The sequence below is a fragment of the Haliotis rufescens genome, unplaced genomic scaffold, assembly GCF_023055435.1.
Source record: "Haliotis rufescens isolate VD_foot unplaced genomic scaffold, xgHalRufe1.0.p SCAF_4, whole genome shotgun sequence".
NCBI lineage: Eukaryota > Metazoa > Mollusca > Gastropoda > Lepetellida > Haliotidae > Haliotis > Haliotis rufescens.
The window spans coordinates 6,126,348-6,149,324 of record NW_025964112.1 but is presented as its reverse complement, the minus strand read 5'-3'; the positions used below and the strand labels follow the sequence as shown (position 1 = coordinate 6,149,324).

Genomic DNA, 22,977 nt, shown 5'->3' with positions numbered 1-22,977 from the left:
CTGGTATGAAATACCTTTCTGGATTGTATCTAATGTGCAGTTCGTTATAGCTTATTGTTCGTTGCCATTGCAGCAGAGAACTGACTTCCTACAACTCCTGATGGACGCTGAGATAGGGGAGGCACAGGGAGAGAATGGTCACGTGGCGAATGGAAAACATTCAGTCTGGGGTATGTAGCTATGCACTGACAACATTGTTTCAAAAGTGACAAACTGTATGCTTTATGTACCAATGTGGGGCCCAGTGCCTAAGGTGCTGCCATTCTCTGTGCAAAGTTGTGTCCTTAGGTGTGAAAGAACCTATGACACAACAGTTACCGAAGTACATGTACTGTCCAAAACAGCGTTAACTAAACTTACTCACTCAGTTTACACCAAGGACTACCAGAAGGTCATTTTGCTTCATTTACAGGTCTATCTACAGATGAAATAGTTGGCCAAGGAACACTGTTCTTCAATGCTGGATACGAAACAACTGCTTCTACTCTGAACTTTGCCTCCCACCACCTGGCCACAAACCCGGATGTACAAGAGAAGGCATACACTGAAATGAAAGACTTACTTGGAGATGTCAGTTTCATTCATACAAACATCCTTAGCTTGGGGAATCGGGATTGAAAAGACTGCTATAGAGCGAGTTTGGGGCATTTTCAGTATGTCTGCATGTTAAAATGGGATTTGAATTCTGTTAGCACTGAACTGAGACATCCAATTGCAATAAAACTTTAGCTACACATGCTTTGTTCTTTCAGAGGACATGGAAAATGCAGCACAAGAATAAGTGGGTTACGTGAAGTAAAAAGTGGCTAGATAAAAAAAGCATAGTGTATCTTTACCACACAGCACCTACTGTCTCCACATCAAATTTCATAACCATTCATGCAGATACAGCTTAGTAATGGACAAACATGAAACCTTTGATAGATGATGCAATGCTTCAGCTTCATTGGAATTGAGCTTCAGAGGGGATCCTGAAGTCTAACAGTTAACGACTGACAGACAGTAGGCCTCTCTTTACATTCTGTCATGGGTCAGACGTCTTTAAAAAATACAGAATTGCGTATCTAAATGCGTTAGAGAATCCCTTTGATGTTGGGTTCGAATCGAAGATTAATATTCACTGTGATTATGTTGCTTAGTTTGTCAGCGCCACATGCTCGTGTGTTGCACCAAAGTGGTAAGCGTCAAACGCTACACTGTGCATCACTTCCACACATATGAAGCTGACACGCTGGTATAACTGACAAACTGTTCAGAAGCGTTGACGCAAACTTACTCTCACAGTTGTCGGTTTAGATAAAAAAACAAACAAACATGGGTTTCGTATTTTTATTGTTTTGTTTGTCCCCAGGAGGAACCCAACTTCGACAACATAGGGAAACTGAAGTATCTGGACAACATCATCACCGAGACGCTCAGAATATGTCCACCGGTTTTTGTGTAAGTTCCCAAATGTTTAATGTTTATCAGATTGTTAGAATAACTTGTGATACGTATATTCAAATTCAGGAACAAAACATATGAAATTCGATTCATTAAAGGGGGATTTCAGCCACTGACTTGAACTAAATATGGTAACCTTTCATGAATAGCTTAATCAAAATAATACCATTTGCGTTTAAGCGACAAGATGTATACTTGCTATGCCTCCTCTTTCTCGAGTTGTACCTCTCCAAATAGAGTTTCATCTGAACGAAATGTGACATTCCATTCACGTCTTTATTTAGCTACATTGATCCTTTAAACATTACGCTTGGGTGGCACAAGCATTGTATCATATGTATATATGAAGCATGGGAAATTGACATCAGTCAATTCTAAAAAAACTGAGTGAGTGAGTGAGTGAGTGAGATGGTTTTACGCCGCTTAAAGCAAATTCGAGGAATATCACGGCGGGGGACACCAGAAATGGGCTTCAAACATTGTTGCCATGTCGGGAATCGAACTCTGGTCTTCGGCGTGACGAGCGAACGATTTAACCACTAGGCTACCCGAACACCCCTATAAAACTGTGAGAACACGGAGAAAGAAATCCGCTATAAACATTGCTTATAAGAATAACAGTATCGTCGTCTTCTGATGTATGTAATATTTGGGGAGAATATTATCGTGATGTATTTGATCCGTTTGATAAACCTGAATTTGACAGTTATTTTGCCAGACAAACGACTGAACGTGTGATGAGGATATCCAAGATTCCTCTACCAAATTCAGATCCAATACTGGCTATTCCAGTCTCTGTTTCAGAAGTAAAAATGTTGATTTAGTAACAAACATGGAGCTACGACTGCTACTCACATACTGAAAGGGGTGATCCAATTCTATGTAGAGTGGGAAATGAGAGCATGTGCTGTATTCCCAGACAATGAGAAAACGTTTGGCAGCATCTGGCATGACGGACTTCTACTAAAACTCTTAGAATACTGAAAACATGGTCGTGCCTGGCATCTGATACATCACTCATTTCACTCTCTAAGTATGCAACAAGGAACACAATCTTTGCATCCAAGAATACAGTGGCTATAACCTTTTTCACTGATTTTGAAGACTTGAATTTCTTTGGTGCCAGAGAAGTGGTATGGTGCCATTCCATTGACGTTTTGACTTGGGATCACAGTGGTAGACCCATGTTTCATCACCTGTTACTAATCTTTTTGCGAACTTCTCAATTAGCTCTAAATTTTCTCTGGCCCTGTTAGTTCTTTTTTCCTTAAGATCAGAATTTAGAACTTTTTGCACCCACAATCGGATATCTTATTCATCTGTAAATGTTCATGAATAATAGTTTCAATGGACCCATGGCTTAGACCTGTGTCTTCCTAAAGTTTTAATTAGCAACGGTAATACGTCTGTCTAACCATATAAGTTTTTCTATCTCCTTGATTTAATCTTCATTGATAGACGTTGTGAACGTCCAGATCTAGGCTTGTTCTCCCAGCCTTTAACATAGCTGCCCAATGTTTAACAGTGGAATAGCTAGGGCACTTATCCCAATACACGTGTGACGTGCGGTTGTTTGGGAGTTCTTTTCTCTAAAGTCGAAAACGTCATGACTGCTCAGTACTCGTTCTTTTCCATTCCTGTATCCATGTTTCCCAATCACGTTCGCCTGTCTGTCACTGATATACAAACGGCCTCAACAGACAAAATACACTTGCGATGAACTACTCAAACAATGTACTACATTGACTAGTTCACTAGCCCATAACAGAAACTTGACCAGCCCTTGTAATATGGTAGCTCAACTTTTAAGACAGAAATGGATAGAAAAAATGTCTACTCGCCAAGATCTTAAACGTTTTCGTGATACATGAAATACTAGCTCCAGACAGATTGTGGAATATGTGTGATCTTTACACAAATGGTATATGTATGATGTGTGAAGAAGAATATAACAACGTTGTACTTCACCAGTTTGTAAACTGTGACAGTCTTGAGCCAGAAGGAAATAACCTCTAAGAGTGTTTTGTTATTTACTTACTATGCCTTAACCAATATCTGAAAATAGAAGATTGAACAGACAACAAAGTCAGAGTTGTGACACTACTTGATGGTACTGCGCATGTTGTAGAGGAGATTAGAAGGAATTAAACCCAAGGTCTCAATTCCTAATCATAATAAGCAACGTTGTAAGCTACAGTAATGGAGCTGACGTCTACCCTGTAACCTGTTATCATGCACTTAAATACTGATCAATTAATTTCCATCTTGTATCCATTCGATACTAACGACCCCCCCACCACTTCCCACCCACACACGTACGAACGTACGTACATACATCTGACAGACAATACTCACTCCTGTTAACCCTTGATTACAAATTTCAGGATTCATCGCAGAGCGTCTGAGACCATCCAAATCAAGGGTTTGACAATCCATCAAGGCCAACCTGTCTTTATCCCAGTGCTCGCTCTACAAAGAGACCCTCAGCTTTTCAAGGATCCGAATTCCTTTAAACCAGAAAGGTACTGCTGTGCCATGTTTGGTCAAATACAGTTGTATGGTGGTGGTTTCAGTACCATCCACTTTTCTCGTTCACTGTTTTTTTTACACCGATTGCTTGAAGTCGCCTGCACACGTTTTTCATTTGGATTCAAATCAATATGATTGCTTTAAAAAGCCTTGAACGAGATGGGTGTTCACTTCTGAGACATGAGTTTGAACGTCTATTCATGTGTAATGTCAGGCTAAAGGTTGATTTACTCTTCGAAATATTATGAATTGTGTACATTTCATTTGTACAGATGCCTCTCCCTTAAAAATATGGAAACGTTCTTAAGTGGCGTTATGTATGGTTGATTAATAAGCTGCTGGTATGGAAATCACAGTATCAAAATATATTGTTTTCAGGCACGATGAAAAGTCAAACCCACTCTCCTTCCTTGCGTTTGGTTATGGCCCCCGAATCTGCATAGGGATGCGGTTAGCCTTAGTCGAGATGAAAATAGCCCTGGTACACGTCCTCAGGAGAGTGAAGTTTGAACGTATGCCTAACACAAAGGTACATTCATCTTGTAAGGGTCCGACCACGTAATACTTGAGGGGAAGGAAGGAGGGGACTCAGGTATTCGTTATTTCGATATTTGTTTGGTCATTGTCACGAAGATGAAGCCGAAAAAAATAAGCTTTTAACAACACATTGTTTCAGCATATAAATTATGTCCATAGATGACTTTTATACATAGTCTGGGCAAAAGTACTTTTCCAGTACATGATGGAGTCTGTCCCTCAACCACACCTGCATTTCTTTAGTAGAAATAAGGCAAATCCTGTGCTTGTCAAAAGAGCTGAACAAAAAAGTGAGTTTTCAGACTCTTGACGATATCTTCACACATATTTGAAAAATCTTATTTTACACTGGTTCTTGGATCCGTAAAGTGCGTACTTTGCAATTGTTTGTTTCAGACAGAAAGAATTCAGTTTTACAAGGTGTTATTTTTGTTTGAGAGTAAAGATATCGAATCTTTTTTGAAGATTTGGAAGTCGTTTTCATCATCCTCATCAATGTATTGGGACTGTAAGTCAATGGTGATATCGAATGATTTGCGGTTTTGAGGAAGTAACGGGCTGCTCCATTTTATGCAAATTTGTGCAAACACCTCCAGGTCAGCTACACGTGAATGTGTGCACATCTACTGTATACCATGTGCTTTGTTCACAGGATGAATTGACATTCAAGCATAGCGTCGTCCTGACACCAGCTGAGGATATTGTGCTGAAGATATCCCCAAGATTCTAAAGAAGCCAACGGAGAGTAAACATTAATTCATCATTGTGCAGGACAGACAGACCAAGAATGTAACATGAACCATGGTTTATCCAGAATACCAAATGACCTAAGTCATAGTATACATTAGTATACATTGGTGCTTGTGAAAGATTATTGTCTGTACAATTCTTCCTTCTTGTGAATATTTATTTGTTAAAGCAGAATAGTTTGTAGAGGAAAGTGGAATTCATCTTATGTTTTATTCAAGTTACTCATTTGACAAGAATGTTTCTACGTGGATAGAGGGTTTAAATTAAAGATAACACTTACGTTATTGCGAAAAAGACGAAGATCACTAATGACATGGATAACTTTCTTAGTTTGTGAAACAGGACAAAGATGGCTTTATTGATGACGACACGTTGATTGTTCCAGATACAAACATAAACTCTGAAAACGTTGCTTGAATCAAATGCCCAATTATATTACCTTGTTTTTTCGTACACAACCGTCACATTTTACCTTTTATTATTTTCTAAACCTTCAACCAATACTTGATAGCTCTTATATTACTACCAAAATACAGTGTTTATTGTCCATATTCTCCATACACCATAATAGTAGATGTATTTGTCTTCTAATGAAAACCGTGTGCCTTCTGATGACACAACTTTATACTATTCTGCACATGTATTCAGCACATATCAGATCCACACAGGAGGAACAGGACTTATTGTGCTCTTCCGTCTTGTTACAAATGTTAAGTGATGTCACGAAAGTCAAATGCCTCAGCGAAGACAGCCAATATTGCATGTTACACATAGGTCTAAATATGAAACAGATAAGGCGGTTTCACTGGAGCTTTTTATTTCATGTTCAAGAGTGCTAATCAGTGAACTGAAGTGGCCATTATTGAACAATGTCAGATTATCGATATTCCTGAAGGATAAGTTAAACTCCTTGTCCAAATTCCCATGTTTTGATTTTTGCCAATCCTAGCGGAAATTTCGACTGATATGCATAGAGAAATAGATTAGCAAGTCGGCTAGCACAGTTGGTGCTCATGCCCTATCCCCTAAGTTGATGTTTTCTTTAAGGATGTCCAACATATTGTTTTCTCAGTTAAAAACATGATATAAGAGTTGGTTATGATACGCCATAAGTCATGTTCGAAAGCCTCACAATGGATAAATCCTGCTTGATACGTCTCGAGAAAATGTCACGTTTGATCTACAATTCAAGAATAAAACATCAAGCTATAATAGAATAGGTCTTCAGCAACCCATGCTTGCAGTAAAAGGTGACTATGCTTGTCGTAAAAGGCGACTAACGGGATCGGCTGGTCAGGTTCGCTGACTTGGTTGATGTATGTCATCGATCCCAATTGCGTGGATCGATGCTCATGATATTAATCATTGGATTGTCTGGTCCAGACTCGATTATTTACAGACCACCGTCATATAGCTGGAATATTGCTGAGTGCGGCGTTAAACAACCAACCAACCAACCAACCTTCTACTTCCAAAAGAATCTTCTTTGGCGAATAGTTGAGACTTTTTCATTCTCTCTATATCTTGTGGCCTCGAGATAATATCTTCAGGCAACGGCTAAATATATAGTGACCAGAATATAAAATTTATAATGAACATTCTTCAAGTGATGATTGGACAAGCACTGGTGGTACAAGGGAGAACCATTGCAGATTATTAGCCGAGTGTGTTGCCTTATCGCAAATATCATATATCAGGAATAAAAAGGATATTATTCGAGCCTTTGGCGAGCATTATGCATATTCATTATATCTACAATATATGATACATCTTATACGCAAATTGATATTTCATGCGAATGATCACAATGATGAAATTTCACGCTGACCTTTTTGTTGAGTGAGTGAGTATGGTTTCACGCCGCTTGTAGCTGTATTCCAGCAATATCACGGCGGGGCACACCAGAAATGGGCTTCACACATTGTACCCATGTCGGGAATCGAACCCGGGTCTTTGGCGTGACGAGCGAACGCTTTAACCACTAGGCTACCCGACCGCCCCCCTTTTTGTTGAAATAATTGCTGCTTTAAATTAAAACAGAGAATAACCAGTTCGATTAATCGCCTAAACAGATTCCATTGGGCGTTAAAGGCAAAATAAGGGTGAAAATTATTTGAATGGATGACTGAAAATCAGTGATGACACCAGGTGTAACATCCGCCAATCACACAAAAGTTTGTTTTGTTTGTTTGTTGTTTAACGCCGCACTCAGCAATATTCCAGCTATATGACGACAGTCTGTAAATAATCAGGTCTGGACCAGACAATCCGGTGATTGATACCATGAGCATCGACCCAATTGCGTTGCGATGACATGCATCAAACAAGACAGTGAGCCTGACCACCCGGTCCCGTTATTCACCTTTTACGGCAAGCATGGGTTGTTGAAGACCTATTTCAACTCGGATCTTCACGTTAAAGAAAACTATGTTTAGTTAATGATATAAAGTAACACGTTATGAATACAAATACAGGAACCTTGACAGGACATTAGTACAATTACTGATATTTGATTAATTTTAAGTTTACTCGATATACGGCTTTTCCACTGGACGAGAGGTAGGTCACATGACTGCGAAATTAACTTTGATAAGTGTATGAACGACACAATTTGACGTTCAGACGTTTTTCACGAGACCGTGTTCTAGAAATGAAGTAAACACTGATGGACTACCACATTCCTGGGGGAACCCCTGGGAATTCCCTTGCACGAAACATGTGTATAAATTAGTTTTTCTTTAGATGTGACATGGAGTTTGATCATTATGTTTCTATCAAATAATGAAATAACTTTCCACATTCTTTTTGTGAAAGGAGAAAATATTTTCATGATCATGTGAAATCCTTATCTTCTAAACGGAAATTAAATATTATGAGAATATCGAAGATAATACTTGTTCTTTGGTCCAACATCTTGTTTCGAGGTCTTTAACATGTGAGGGGCGATAGGGTAGCCTAGTGGTTAAAGCGTTCGCTCGTCACGCCGAAGGCCCAGGTTCGATTCCCCACATGGATACAACGTGTGAAATCTGGTGTCCACCGCCGTAATATTGCTCAAAGTGCTCAGTGGTGAACAACTCGAACAAACGGTTCGCATCTCAATCTCCTTTCAAATTGTGTTCAACATAACTTACCCCCCGGAGAATACGGTTTGACTTACAATGTCGTCTCGGGTACACGGCAACACAGGGGATACAAATAACTCCATTGCCCAAGTGGGAGGCACACGGCTTATAATCCAGTGGATAGGCAATGGTGAACTCACAAAGGCAAAGAACGTGTATCAAGGTCAGACTAGGTCCCAAGTGTCATATCCTGGTCGTCAGAGGCACCTTAAATAGGCATCGAGAGAACATCCTCTGTGACTTCGATGATCGTATGTCACCGTAACCCGATGATTGTTCAACCAATGGTCTAGGCTTGAGTAAATACAGACATCCCAGTTGTAACTGTTATATTGCTGACTGCGGCGTAAAACAATAAACAAACAAGACGAACTTGCGGAACAACAGTGCAATCATGCTCATTGAATCACATGTCAATGACAACAGCACAAAGGCAAGATGTCAACTTTTTTGTTATTAAACCAACAATATTAAACAAAATCAATAAATTAGATGTCAAGAGTAACAACATAAAGGCAAGAAATCCATTCACTTTTTAGTTATTTTTTTATTTCTGCATTGGAGGCAATAGGCCCACGTACATTTGAAAGAAATAAGTACGTTTTACAAGAGGCAAGCGCATTTGTGACAATTATTGATTTGACAGTGACAATTTTGATAATCGTATACTCAGGTGTTTTTTTAAATATTTGGCGACATTCGTAAGTACAAAATGATAATTACAGTTAAATAGCCTTGTTGGCTTTTCTTTGTGACACCTCGAGCGCTGGAATCCACAGCAGCCTTGAGGTCGTCGCTGGTCAATACATATATATATTCTTACATGTTTGGGGAAATGTTCTTCAAGCAAATGAACAATCGGGTGTTCTGTAACTTCTTTTGAGTAGTATATATTATGCATAATATGTACAGACAATATTTAGGAAATGTATATCAACAAGATAACAAAGGACATATTAGCAGGTCTGATGTCAAGCATGAGTGTGAGTGAGTATGGTTTTTACGCCGCTTTTAGCAATATCCCAGCAATATCACGGCGGGGGACACCAGAAATGGGCTTCACACATTGTACCCAGATGTCAAGCATGTAAGCTGAAACACGATCGTATGTTCAGAAACGCAATAAGTCATGAGACATTATCATTGCGCACTGTCCTCGACGCAATGAAAACACATGCAAACATGGCACAGAACCAATGACATACCCCTAATATATAACATAATGATTAGTGCACCAGCAGTAATAACATTGCCATGGCGAAAAGAGACATGACAGGTTGGTATGCCGAGTTGCCGCCGACGGTGGTGCTCTGACCTGCTAGACACATCTTGGGCCGCTGTGAGGTGAGGACCTTGCTGTAGGAGGATTTGGTTGACGTCTTGCAGGTGTTCACGGACTGCACCAGACACGTGTTACGGTCAGCCGTGTCTCTAGAATGATTAAGTATTTTTGCTGAATAAACTATTTAAACCTGCTTTCTCATTGATATTTTATGAATCGGAGATATTTCTGTGTCGCTACAAAATTGTGATGGTCTATACACCTTAAAATACATAATGAATGTATTATGCATATTTTTAAAGAACTTAAAGGTCTTTCAGTCATGACTAGTGTTTAAACTTTATACACTTCCACAAAATTCGACTGACCAAAGTTCGGTATCAGTATACTAACCAGATAATAGTTCAGAAAGGGGAGAATAAATCAAATATTTTCAGTCCCGCTGACTGCGCCCATTTAAGAACATATCCTTCAAGGCAGCGTTTATTTATAATCGTTCATGTACTACACGGATTGAAGTGCGTGAGTTAGAAGGTAACAATGCACTTTGATACTCGAGATGTAATTCAACAGAATAGACAGTTAAGGATACATTAATAAACGGATACAAACAGACCTAGGGAATCTATTAAAACAAATCTGTTTGTTTTGATTAACGGAATAGCTCAATGATGATTTCATTCAGACTTATTTAGCCATGTTAGTACAGTTTATCTAATATAACTGCCAGCGATCCCGGGAACATATAGAGAATCTCACCCGAGTGTCTTTTGATGTCAAATATATCAACACGAGTTGATAAAAGTGGAAAAATTCCGAGGCTTGCCGAGGATTTTTGCCACTTTTATCAACGAGTGTTGATATATTTGATATCAAAAGACACGAGGGTGAGATTTTATTTATCATCCAACATCATTCTTCCAGCTTTTTCAATTTGTAGACAGTAATTAGCAGTGTTTTCAGTGTAAAAAGTACTGCTAACAGCTTCAGTAGCAGAGCCATTGGTGATGTCATTTGATTGTGACGTCATGGTAACCGGTGACGTCACAATGGTCTGCAAAGCATTGTGATGTAATTTCACTGCAGCGATATGTACAGTGTAGATATCGCTTGATCTCATCCAAGCCATATCTCCTGTGGAAGCCAGTTTTGGATGATAAGTAGCAAATAAAACAACAATTGTACTGAAGAGATTTCATGAAGGATGCATTATGCTGTGTACTCACTGACACAAATGCTTGAGAATACTCCGGTGAGACACTGAGCGACGTTTCCTGCCGGCATTACAGGCTGATTTCGTTGCTGCTACAACACAACCTGCTTCAAACTCTAAAACCAAACACACTTACTGTAATAGACGTCTGACATAGTACATCAACATGCTGATTTTATTATGATTAATAAAATACAATTATCGTTACATCTTGTGAATGTTTGGATCGTGCTCTTCTTGTTTCGTGAGCATAACGTTTTCCATGTTTTTATGCTAATCCAAACAACTATTGGTCACGCTTGTACAATTATGATTGTATATTTTTATAACGTATCAGACCGACTTACCTGTTATTGTTTTACAGAGATTCCCCAAACCAGCCTGCACTGTCTGTATGTCGGGTACAGTGGGCTTAAGGCTGTCTACGCTGCATTCACTCTGTACAGACAGCGTACAGTTGACCGCGTCCCGATGCATGGATAATTCACTGTATGTAAAGAAACAAATATATACTAGTACTCCATATAAAGATTACCCAAAGAAATCCTTAACCATGTTGATAATAAACCTAACTCTTTGATATTAATCAAAATGCATGTCCTCGATTTATAACGAAATTCAAGTTAACAAAACCCATCAGGGTCCCTGTAGTAACTCACACGTGGTAAAATTTGACTTTGCCGCTTCCGCTATTGTTGGCCTTTCCTAAAGGAGTGGCTAAGTATTACCTGCCCTTAGTATCAGGGTGAAATACCTTAGGATTTGGGTTTAAATATTCAACCCAGGTACTCGACGGAACGAACGAATGCTTTAATAACTAAGCTATTCCATCACCCTTACCTAACTCAGATTAAATTACAAATATCTCAGACATCAATCTTTATACCTGCATGTAACTGCCAATATCACCCATGAGTAATGACTTTACGATATTTGCATTTCAGCACTGTAGCTATTCTCTATGTCTGTTTTCGGTCTAACCCTAATACTAAATCCCCTTGCATGGCCATGAACAGAAACACTTCTATTTCTCGTTTAGACCTTGAGTTGACCCTTGGTCATTTAAATTTGTCATTCCTCTCGTCGTGATATTGCTGGAATATTGCTAAAAGAAGCGCAAAATCGTACTCACACACTTACCATCTTAACCATGAACGTGTAACACTTATTTATGACCACAAACATATTACAAAAAGTAAGTGAGGATGGTTTTACGCCGCTTTTAGCAATATTCATGCAACATCACGGCGAGGGACACCGGAAATGGGCTCTACACATCGTGCCCATGTGGGGAATCAAACCCGGGTCTTCGGCATGATGGGTTAACACTTTTACCATTAGGCTCACAAATAGCATGTGCTGTTCCAGATCAGGTCCAGCTATATATTTCCCATGCAGTATAAAGACTTTCACTGGTTCAAATTGAAACGTTCAAGTTGTAAGTGAAAAAATCCAAGTCGCAATAGCTTTTCCCTTTGAGCATGTATGGTGTCACTGAAATGTCGTTATTGGTTTCAATGAAAATGGTTCCTCGGATTTAGCCCTGATGAAATACAAAATCTTTATGGAACGTATATACCTGTTTGCGGCTAAGGACTATTATGTTTGAATAAGTGATCAGTACCTGCACATTTGTTGACTGTGATCGAGGGTGATTGTTCTAAGAATGTACTCGCTGTACTGCTCGCTAGTGTCGAAATCTGGAATGGTCAGCGTGATGCCAGCGTCTCCAAGACAGTTAAGGTAGCCCCTTCTCACTCCCCACTTGCTGGAACAATCTACTGGCAGGTTCCTATCTATTCCCAGACTTCCATCTGGCGAAGAGAGCATTCATAAATATCTGCAGCGGAGACAAAAGATCATACGGGGAGACCACCATCGTCAATACTTCAAGGGTTTTTTATACACTACCTATCCATCACTCGTGAATACATACGGCCGCTTTGTGGTGTAGTCACTCCGTTTAACCAACGAATCATGTCACGGCCTGGTTCCAGCGAGAGGGACACTGGTGAGTGTACGGACCAATGAGCTCTCAGCTTACACTCCGCACGTGGCAATATTTCACGTGCAACGTGTGCTACAGTATTGCTGTCGTACTCACTACATAATGTTCAAGCACAGTCGTCACCGCTCGCCCCTTTCCGTAACCTGCAAGAAGACTCGTCCCCCTCTCGATGAATGTTATGTGCGAAAATACGACAAACCAATCAGAATGCGCGTTTATGATTTCGAGTTCTTTGTCAAATAGTCCCTCAGAAATAATTTTTGATTTTACATATGTCTTGCATCTAAATATATACCCAAGACACAGTTAAATGTGTTCAATCATACTGTATAATTCCGCACGTCCCGATGCCCTTTAAATTGCATCTGAAATATATATAATATATGGGGAAATGGCCATGAGAGGGGCACGAGTCGCTATTCGGCTTGTCCCGGAATAACACGAGTTGGTCACGAATGATGAAAGGGGCACGAGTCGCTATTCGGCTTGTCCCGGAATAACACGAGTTGGTCACGAATGATTCAGGCACTTGCGCTCTTTTGACGTCCATGAGTTACTGATGGCTTCTTCCATTGTTTGACTGGATGTACACACGCGGCACTATTACACCGCATTTCGACCGTATGTATACACGGGTGCTGGAGGAACGTGTGTACGAACATATGAGTGAGTGAGTTTGGTTTTACGCCGCTTTTAGCAATATTCCAGCAATATCACGGTGGGGACACCAGAAATGGGCTTCACACATTGTACCCATGTCAGGAATCGAACCCGGGTCTTCGGCGTGACGAGCGAACGCTTTAACCACTAGGCTACCCGATCTCCCCACAAATGTATGAAGACTGGAAAACCCGAAAGACGAATACACACGTAGGAGTCTGTTCTGTGGAAATTTCAGCAATCTCATTAAAATCAGACCTTAGTTCTCGCTACCGCTAAACAAAGATCTGAAGACATCCCATTAGGGCTCACGTCAGAACGACCTTTCATCCGACCAATCCGTGCGTCGCTTACCAGATTATGAAAGTGACAGTCGCAATGTGATTTCTAATCATGCAATCTCGAAAACTTTAACATGGGGTATTCCGAACGATAGTTACGGGTTTAACGACTGAATTCTTACAATCTAGACCATCTATTAGCCATTCCAGAATGTTTTTTTGTTCAGGTTTCAAATTTGTAATCGAGAATTTGTCAAAATAGGTTTCGAAGCGTAGTCGCCAATTTGAAATTAGTGTCGTAAAGCACGAGAAAGCTGCCTTCTGATTGGTCATTCCATTGGTCGGTCAAAGTTCGCGCAAGGTCGGTCTGACGTGACCCGTAATGGGATGTCCTCAGATCTTTGTTTAGCGGTAGCGAGAACTAAGATCTGATTTTAATGAGATTGAAATTTCAGTCATGTATAAACGTGCCTGAGTCGTATGTCCATAAAAATGCGCAGTATTCGTGGATGTGACAAGTATTTAGTCCAAGACACAATCATTATTCATTCATGAGTTACCCCAACACTATCCGACATGTATAGCGTTTTGTGGCAGTATATATTGTAAGTTTATTTCCAATGATTGTTTATTTCCGATGTAACTACAAAAAGGCGTCGAAATACCATTGCCATGCACTAATTCTTACCAGTAAAATTTCTACAAATTTCTGGGTCAGGGATTGACATTTCATGTTGCTGTACAGCTGCATCGCCACACGACTTCAGGTGCTTCTTGCCACACAGACGAGCCAGCACGTAGATCCTGCATTGACAAACAGATCATAGTCTTAGACTGTCATCACCCCATTTCACCAAGGGGTCAAAGTTTACTATCTAGCTCACTGTAGGTTTTTCCAGCAATAATAAGGTGACACGCCATGATAGATATATTGTTGGCGTTAAATCTGACTCCTCATACTTCCACTTCGATGTCCGGCATTTATATGATCTTACGTAGTAACAGCAACAGACGTTAAGGTTTTGATAGAAGTAATGGTATTAGCAGCAGAAGTTAATACAGTAGTTGTGGGAGTAGTTGTGGCAGTGGCAGTGGTAGTGGTAGTGGCAGAAGTAGTAGTAGTAGTAGTAGTAGTAGTAGTAGTGGTAGTAGTGGTGGTAGTAGTAGTAGTAGTAGTAGTAGTAGTAGCAGTAGTAGTAGTAGTAGTGGTAGTAGTAGTGGTGGTAGTAGTAGTAGTAGTAGTAGCAGCAGCAGTAGTAGTGGTAGTAGTAGTAGTGGTGGAAGTAGTAGTAATAGTAGTAGTAGTAGTAGTAGTAGTAGTAGTAGTGGTAGTGGTAGTAGTAGTAGTAGTGGTGGTAGTAGTGGTAGTAGTAGTAGTGGTAGTAGTGGTAGTAGTAGTAGTGGTAGTAGTAGTAGTGGTAGTAGTAGTGGTTGTGATCGTAGTTGTGGTAGTAGTATTAGTGGTAGTAGTAGCAGTGGTAATAGTTGTGGTAGTAGTCGTAGTGGTAGTAGTAGTGGTTGGTTGGTTTGTTGTTTGCACTAAGCAATATTCCAGCTATATGACGGCGGTCTGTAAATAATCGAGTCTGGACCAGACAATCCAGTGATTAATATCATGAGCATCGATCCACGCAATTGGGATCGATGACATGCATCAACCAAGTCAGCGAGCCTGACCACCCGATCCCGTTAGTCGCCTTTTACGACAAGCATAGTCACCTTTTACGGCAAGCATGGGTTGCTGAAGACCTATTCTACCCCGGAATCTTCACGGGTCAGTAGTAGTGGTAGTAGTAGTAGTAGTAGTAGTGGTAGTAGTAGCGGTAGTAGTAGCAGTGGTAGTAGTAGTGGTTGTGGTCGTAGTATTGGTAGTAGTAGTTGTAGCGGTGGTAGTAGTAGCAGTGGTAGTAGTTGTGGAAGTAGTCGCAGTGGTAGTAGTAGTGGCAGTAGTAGTGGTAGTGGTAGTAGTAGCAGTGGTAGTAGTAATGGTAGTAGTAGGAGTAGTGGTAGTAGTAGTAGTAGTAGTAGTAGTAGTAGTAGTAGTAGTAGTTGTTGTTGTGGTAGTAGTGGTAGTGGTAGTGGTAGTAGTAGTAGTAGTATTAGCAATGGTAGTAGTAGTAGTAGTAGTAGCTATTACTGCTCTCACGCCAGTTCCTATACACTCGGTGGTGATAGATGAAGCCTACATTTTTCAGGAAATTATCAGCTTGTAAAACATCTTTGCGACTACATATCATTCACCATTTGAATGGTCCTACTGTTTATCAATAGGAAAGTTATGTTTATCACATTACTTAAAAAATGCTTAATAAATAATTACTTAAATCAAAGGCAGGACGTAAGGGCCTGCTGAAATTTAAAACTATCAGCCCGAGAACATATCTTTCGTCCTCGGGCCTACGGGCCGATGTCTATTTCGAACACTGAGTAGTAGTAGTAGTAGTAGTAGTAGTAGTAGTAGCAGTAGTAGTAGTAGTAGTAGAAGTAGTAGTAGTAGTACTAATAGAGGTGGTGGTGGTGGTAGTAGTAGTGGTAGAAGTTGTACTAGTAGTAGTAGTAGAAGTACTGATGATAGAGGTGGTAGTGGTGGTGGTAGTAGTAGTAGTAGTAGTAGTAGTAGTGGTTGTGATCGTAGTAGTGGTAGTAGTATTAGTGGTAGTAGTAGCAGTGGTAATAATTGTGGTAGTAGTGGTAGTGGTAGTAGTAGGAGTAGTGGTAGTAGTAGTAGTGCTAGTAGTAGTGGTAGTAGTAGTGTTAGTAGTAATAGTTGTGGTCGTAGTAGTGGTAGTAGTAGTTGTAGTGGTGGTAGTAGTAGCAGTGGTAGTAGTTGTGGAAGTAGTCGTAGTGGTAGTAGTAGTGGCAGTAGTGGTAGTGGTAGTAGTAGCAGTGGTAGTAGTGGTAGTAGTAGTGGTAGTAGTAATGGTAGTAGCAGTAGTAGTAGTAGCAGCAGTAGAGCTATGGCCACTTACGCGCATGTACTCCGAGTGGCCCATTCAACGTCAATGGTGTTGTTACCAGTTGGCACAGGGGGCCTTCTGGTGAAGTTCATGCAATCTTGTATTTCCGTCATCTTAGATATCATACAGTCTCGTATCAAACCTGAAATACAACAATGTGACATAACGGTGAGGTTAATATTGATTGATTGATTGAACATTTCTTCGCGTGTACTTGAGACCTCCATACATTCCCATATAAAACAAGGTCCATGTAAACAGACGAGCACGGCTTGGGCCAACTGGCAGTGCCAGCGATCAAACACCAATTTGTTTGTCTGTTAAATATGAAGATGTATATTTAGCAGTCAATCATTGCCCAAACGGCAATATATTTCCAACATTAATATATACTAATTCTAAACTTATAGATCATGAAACAAAATCCCCTTTTCCAGGTAGCCATTGAGGTCTCATCCCAAACGCCGTTTTTTCCCAAATTTATCTTATGCATCTGTATTATCTTTTCCGCAACCGTTTTTTTTCTTAAACATGTCTCTTAACTAGTAGTTATAGCGATGGTTCTTGGTGCAGAAAGGGAATTTCAAAGTGACGGATAATAGTCACGTGTTCAGTTTGGTCTTCCAGTCATCTGGTATTGCTCGATGGCTTCCTCTAACAAAGGTGTACCTTCTACGTCACTGCACTGGAACTCGAGCTGTTGCCTGATCTTGTCTTCTGAAGGTATCGCAGCCTGGAGTACAGGGTTGGACTTCGTGCACTCCTTCATGATGAAGCCAGTACATAGCGAGGCGCTCACATAGTTCTCCCTGTTCTCGGGTCTAAAACAGATGATCGTTCAGAATGTTATGCCTCAAATTTATAAATGTCCACCATAGAACTTTGTGAAAGTTTGAGGACTTAGGCCTTGAATTGTGTAACCCTGGCCAAACCCTTTTAAGAAAATCGTATGATGCCCCTTGAAATCTTCGTAGAAGGAGTACACTCGGTTTAACCTAATAATTTGTGAAATATATACACCAAAGGCTGGAGCTGCTGTTATAATGTTATAATTGCATATTTCTAAACTAAGTCCTCCAACCTCTCGGACTCCCAATGTTCTCAAATCTCCGCATTGACACTTTTTAAATATCTTCCTTCCCCCCTATTGCCTCGAGTTTTACAAACCCAAACATTAAAAACACGAAATAATTATTCTTCACATCCTATTCTGACACATCCTTCAGCATCGATAAACCGTCTATTTGTGCTCTTCTTTCATTCCACGGGCGACACGAAACAAACTGGACGCCACGTAGTATCCATGTTGAGATTCGAACATATCTCACATTGTTAAACTTGACCTCGATAACATTCATGGAGCCTAGCTATAAAACGGAGCTACCTACTGGCAAAGCATTCTTGTAGTGTTACTGTCCAACTGCGCGACAATGGATTGTATTGCCATTGAAGAGGTCGACGTGTTGGCCAGCAACTCTGGGTCGGGGAGGGTCAGCGGGATGTTGAAGAGATTAAGGCATTTCTGAGACGCCGAGGTGACTGATGCTGTATCGGAGCAGACCACGAGAGCTGAGAAGTTAGGAATGTCTTTTCTGTCGGAATGGATACCTGGAAGAGTAAGAGTGGATGAGTGAGATAGGTTTTACGCAATTTTTACTTACATCCCGGTGTGACAGCTTGGTGTGGGAGCAAAGGCGGAGGTCAGACATTTATCACTTTGTGAAAGCCACAGTACGGTGCTGACAAACCTAGAAACATAATAAGTGGGAACTGGGATTCGAACCCACGATGGTAAGTTTCTGGTACGCATAATTGACGCACTTCTACACGGGGCCACCATGACCCCTCTGTAACAATAGGAAAGGGAGGAAACAACATTTTTTTTTATCAGGCAACAGTTATTTTTCTCAACCCGCGAGTGTTGTCACGATACATCTGACACTCATGCACGTGGCACATTTTTCTATGACCCAACTGGAGAGAGCGTCGCTTTTGAACAGTTTTCAGTTATACCACGGCCTGTCTGTATATTGTGAGAGGAACACTCGACGTTTCTCGCTTTGGTAAAACCCGTGAGCATGGGTGTGGTTATGGGAATCCAAGAATCATAAACAGGGCATTTCTGGAAGTCGAACTAAAAAGACTTCAGTGAGATCTCCATGAAGATGATTGAGTGAGTGGGGCAGGGTTTTCGCCGCGTTTAGCAATATTCCAGCAATAGCACGTCGGGGCTCCATTGCTCCAAGAGAAATCCGCTCCACACATTGTAGTCATGTGGGGAATGGAACTCAGGCCTTCGGCGTTACGAGTGAACGCTTTAACCACTAGGCTACCCAACTTTATCGGAAAGGCGTGTCAGTTCCATAAGATCGAAAAGGGGTGTTGGGTCGAAAGGTGTGTCAGTTCCCTAATATCGATCGAAAAGGGGTATTGGATCGCCAAGGCGTGTCAGTTCCTAAGGTCGAAAAGGGGTGTAGCTCACCAAGGTCGATCGAAAAGGGGTTTCGGATCGCCAAGTCGTGTCATTTCCTAAGATCGAATAAGGGTGTTAGATCAACAAGGCATGTAAGCTCCCTAAGATCGAATAAGGGTGTTAGATCAACAAGGCATGTCAGCTCCCTAAGATCGAATAAGGGTGTTAGATCAACAAGGCATGTCAGCTCCCTAAGATCGAATAAGGGTGTTAGATCAACAAGGCATGTCAACTCCCTAAGATCGAAAAATGGGTCTTGGGTCGCCAAGGCGTGTCAATTCCTAAGATCGAAAAGGGTGAGTGGATTCGAGCGTGAGCCACGGTAACGCGGTATAGCGAGACAGCGGTAGCGCTATAGCGTGGTATTTGCGCTGTTGGTAGCGCGAGAAGCTACGCCCGATAAACTGCATTGTTGCCTTGATGAATTATCTGTGTCAGGTGTATGCAAGCTATGTGCCCTCTATCACTGTTGTTGTGCCTGTAGTCTCACGTAATGTGACGAGGCAAAAGGAGTGGACGTCTAACCGGATGTTTACAAGATACATGCGGGATATCCTGAAACGCACAACGTGCGCACCAAATTCTTATACAACCCATCGCGTTGACGTGAACATATAACGTTGGTATGGAATGAATGCATGTCAAGTAAGGGTTACATGGTGGGACAGTCCTGTATTTATTACGTTGCGTTCTCCCACAGCACACATGTATACATTGTAGTGAGGGAGTGAGTATGGTTTTACTCCGCTTTTAGCAATATTCCAGCAATATCACGGCGGGGGACACCAGAAATGGGCTTCACACATTGTACCCATGTCGGGAATCGAACCTGGGTCTTCGACGTGACGAGCGAACGCTTTAACCACTAGGCTACCCGACCGCCCCTGCACACACTGTAAGTTAATAAGATGAATTGATAGACGTTATTTATATGAGGCCAATTACTTTTGTTTCTTTGAAAGGCATTCAGAAGTGACACACAGATGGAAGAGAATTTATGGATGTCAACTTCTTTATTATGAGGAACACAACGTTTCGGAGTATATACTTACTCCTTCATCAGGTGATTTAATTCTATGAGACAGAGAACAAATGTATGTACCTGCAAGAACAACAAAAGTAATAGATACTATGAATATGTAAAGAAGTTGATATTGTGTTTTAAACCATGTTTTTGTATCTATTAATCACACAGACAGGGTGCATTGTTAACAGGCTACGCTCAAATGATGTGAGATGTATTCTGAATGTCAGATGTCAGATGTCAGATGCTAGTATGTAGCACGGTATAGAGTGAGAGCTGACTACAGCCAACAGTACACTTCCCAATCAAATTTTGATTTCTAAATTTCAGTGTATGCAATTTAATCACCCCAACAGTAACCGTCCGGAATGTGGAGGTTCCGATATGCGGGGTTTCTCTTTTCTTTCACTTTACTTACCTGATGTTGTCACGGTACGTACCTGCCACTAGGCATAACAATGGCACCAGTCGTCCCCACATTACTGTAAGATGGGATCCGTAAACAGTAGTGCTGTCTCGTGGACCCTTGCTTGTTGCTGTAGTCCTGCGATGTGACGGATGTGAGTAAAGCCTGTCCTTATAGACTCCCCATGACACACCATGCAGACATGTGGGATTGCCTGTACTCTCTGCGTCTTACTTGAAATATATAACAGTGAATCGAAACGATAAAAGGGGAGGGTTACTTTATCACAATTAGATCAAGCTATTGTTTAAACGATCAATTATTTTTTTCAGAAAAGGACAGGTGATTGTCAATTGATCATGCCTACACTATCATCAACACAATTTTTTTTTAGTTAATGTATACATGGAATTGATAGTACTATTGTTGTTTTGACGCTCAAATGAATGATTTCATATTTTGTAAGGCATGCAGGTGTCGCCAGCGGGGTCCGAACCCGCATTGTATATGAGGACGTGACATGGGACAAGACCATATAAAATAGCGTGAAATTTACTATTTAATACATTTTATATTTGTATGATCCTTAAAGGCTAAACAAATATGTAACGTGTTGTGTTTCGTTTTGTTACGATATTCATGTAAAGTGATTAGAAAAAGACAAAGAGAAGAGGATATTTCCTTGTTCAGGTCCCTCTATTCACAAAGTCACCATCAACTTGATCATAAATTGGCCAGCGATTGATGCAATACTCGTGTAGGGCCCTACTGACTTGTGAAGAACCTTCCATCAAAGATTGTAAAGACAAATTCGCGACGGATCAGAGAACACAGTCCACGTGCATCACACGTAAGCGACACACGTGTAGTATTAATACTATGGAGAGTTTGTTCTGGTTTATGCTTCAACTATTTTAAAGTGTGTTTTGTCAAAATCTCAAAGGACGGGTGTCTCGAGTTCTTCTCCTTAACCGAAATATTGTTTCTCTTTCCAAGTCGGAGTTTCCAAGTTTTTAGGTAGTGAATTTAATTGTTACACCTTATATTGAGTAATGCCGCATGGCACTGTTGATTAATTAGTTCAGAAAGTAGGCGGATGAGTCTTAAGCTTGACTGCTGAGAACATCCGTCCTGTCCCACACTTAACTACATGTGATGATTGATTGGGATGAGAAGGGCACGGGCATCTTCCTGAGGCAAGGGCGTTAATTGACTATAAAAGTCCAGTTTCCACCCTTGCCGAACTAGGCTGGATTTTCGTGTCTCGATCGAGTTATGTCCCTTCTATGTCCTCCTATTGACCAATCAGATTTCATCTCTCATATCACTAGCATTTGCTTCAAAGCAAAATGGCGGAGCCCAGTCAAGAGGATCTGATCGATAATCAAGATCTCTATGGTAATAAAACGGGTCTTACCCCGCTAAGTGCAACAGATCACTTGAGCACCTTAATTGAAAAGATTAAAAGATTTGCAAAATATCTGTCGAAGCCCAGGTGACGGTACGCATGTTTTGCAAATCCTGCAGTCGGCCGAAATCTGCTCATTGAAATCCATGTTGTTTACGAACCAGGCTGTCAAAATGGATTCCTGTTGACACCCGTGAGATGAATGGGATTTTTTCACTTGCGATACCCAAGGGTTTAATACATATGAAAAAAATTGCATGATTATGACACAGACCCCTTTCTTTTGGAAACAAATGGCCAGGGATACATTGCAACTGCGACTTTAAGTCATTTGCAGGTGGTGGATAACAACAAAGAAGTCCTCGGGGTCAGGATGGATATGATTGTTGAAAGTACGAGGATCCCTGATCAAGATCTGTGTGTGGATTGTTCTTGCAAAACTGGGCCCCGATTCATAGTTTTCAACCCAGTCAAACCGATTTGGTTTCAAATTGTAGAAGGTTTATGAGGCATCAAGTGGGTAGTGTCCTCTTTCGTCAGTTAGTTGAGTGAGATGAACCAACCAAGCTTGTTGATGGATTCTTGTCCCGATGTGGTCTTTTGAATCAGGGAAACAGTGTCTTTCTCGACAATTCTTATACATCACGCGAACATGTCAAAGAACAAGAACTGTCCATACAAATGCCTGTGTCGGGAAGCCTAGTGGTTAAAGCGTTCGCTCGTCACGCCAAAGACCCGGGTTCGATTCCCGACATAGGTAAAATGTGTGTCCCCCGCCGTGATATTGCTGGAATATTGCTAAAAGCAGCGTAAAACCATACTCACTCACTCACTCACTCACACTTCGTGTTGGTCGCGGTGATGTACCCGAGGCCATAAAG

General features: G+C 40.9%; 2 protein-coding genes across 2 annotated transcripts; one reads left to right on the top strand and one right to left on the bottom strand.

Annotated features, from left to right (window-relative positions):
* Positions 1 to 232: 232 nt before the first annotated feature.
* Positions 233 to 5,239, top strand: LOC124143074 (cytochrome P450 3A29-like). Its single transcript, XM_048382448.1, has 6 exons — positions 233 to 275; positions 413 to 570; positions 1,352 to 1,440; positions 3,828 to 3,965; positions 4,351 to 4,501; positions 5,162 to 5,239. Exons 1-6 carry the CDS (start codon positions 233 to 235, stop codon positions 5,237 to 5,239), a joined length of 657 nt encoding a protein of 218 aa, XP_048238405.1.
* Positions 5,240 to 9,068: 3,829 nt separating this feature from the next.
* Positions 9,069 to 20,875, bottom strand: LOC124143025. Its single transcript, XM_046511807.2, has 9 exons — positions 20,723 to 20,875; positions 18,174 to 18,393; positions 17,455 to 17,606; positions 16,798 to 16,927; positions 14,517 to 14,632; positions 12,504 to 12,693; positions 11,227 to 11,366; positions 10,893 to 10,995; positions 9,069 to 9,815 (listed from the first exon to the last, which is right to left on the bottom strand). The coding sequence occupies exons 1-9, from the start codon at positions 20,760 to 20,762 to the stop codon at positions 9,611 to 9,613; spliced, it is 1,296 nt and encodes a 431-aa protein (XP_046367763.2). The 5' UTR covers positions 20,763 to 20,875; the 3' UTR covers positions 9,069 to 9,610.
* Positions 20,876 to 22,977: the final 2,102 nt, after the last annotated feature.

Coding starts and splice junctions, on each gene's coding strand:
- LOC124143074 (XM_048382448.1), top strand. CDS start 233: ATGTGGGGCCCAGTGCCTAAGGTGCTGCCATTCTCTGTGCAAA. Junction 276..412: donor GCTGCCATTCTCTGTGCAAA/GTTGTGTCCTTA, acceptor CTTCATTTACAG/GTCTATCTACAGATGAAATA. Junction 1,441..3,827: donor ATATGTCCACCGGTTTTTGT/GTAAGTTCCCAA, acceptor TACAAATTTCAG/GATTCATCGCAGAGCGTCTG.
- LOC124143025 (XM_046511807.2), bottom strand. CDS start 20,762: ATGTGGGGACGACTGGTGCCATTGTTATGCCTAGTGGCAG. Junction 17,607..18,173: donor ACTACAAGAATGCTTTGCCA/GTAGGTAGCTCC, acceptor CATCTGTTTTAG/ACCCGAGAACAGGGAGAACT. Junction 11,367..12,503: donor CACAGTCAACAAATGTGCAG/GTACTGATCACT, acceptor CTTTACATACAG/TGAATTATCCATGCATCGGG.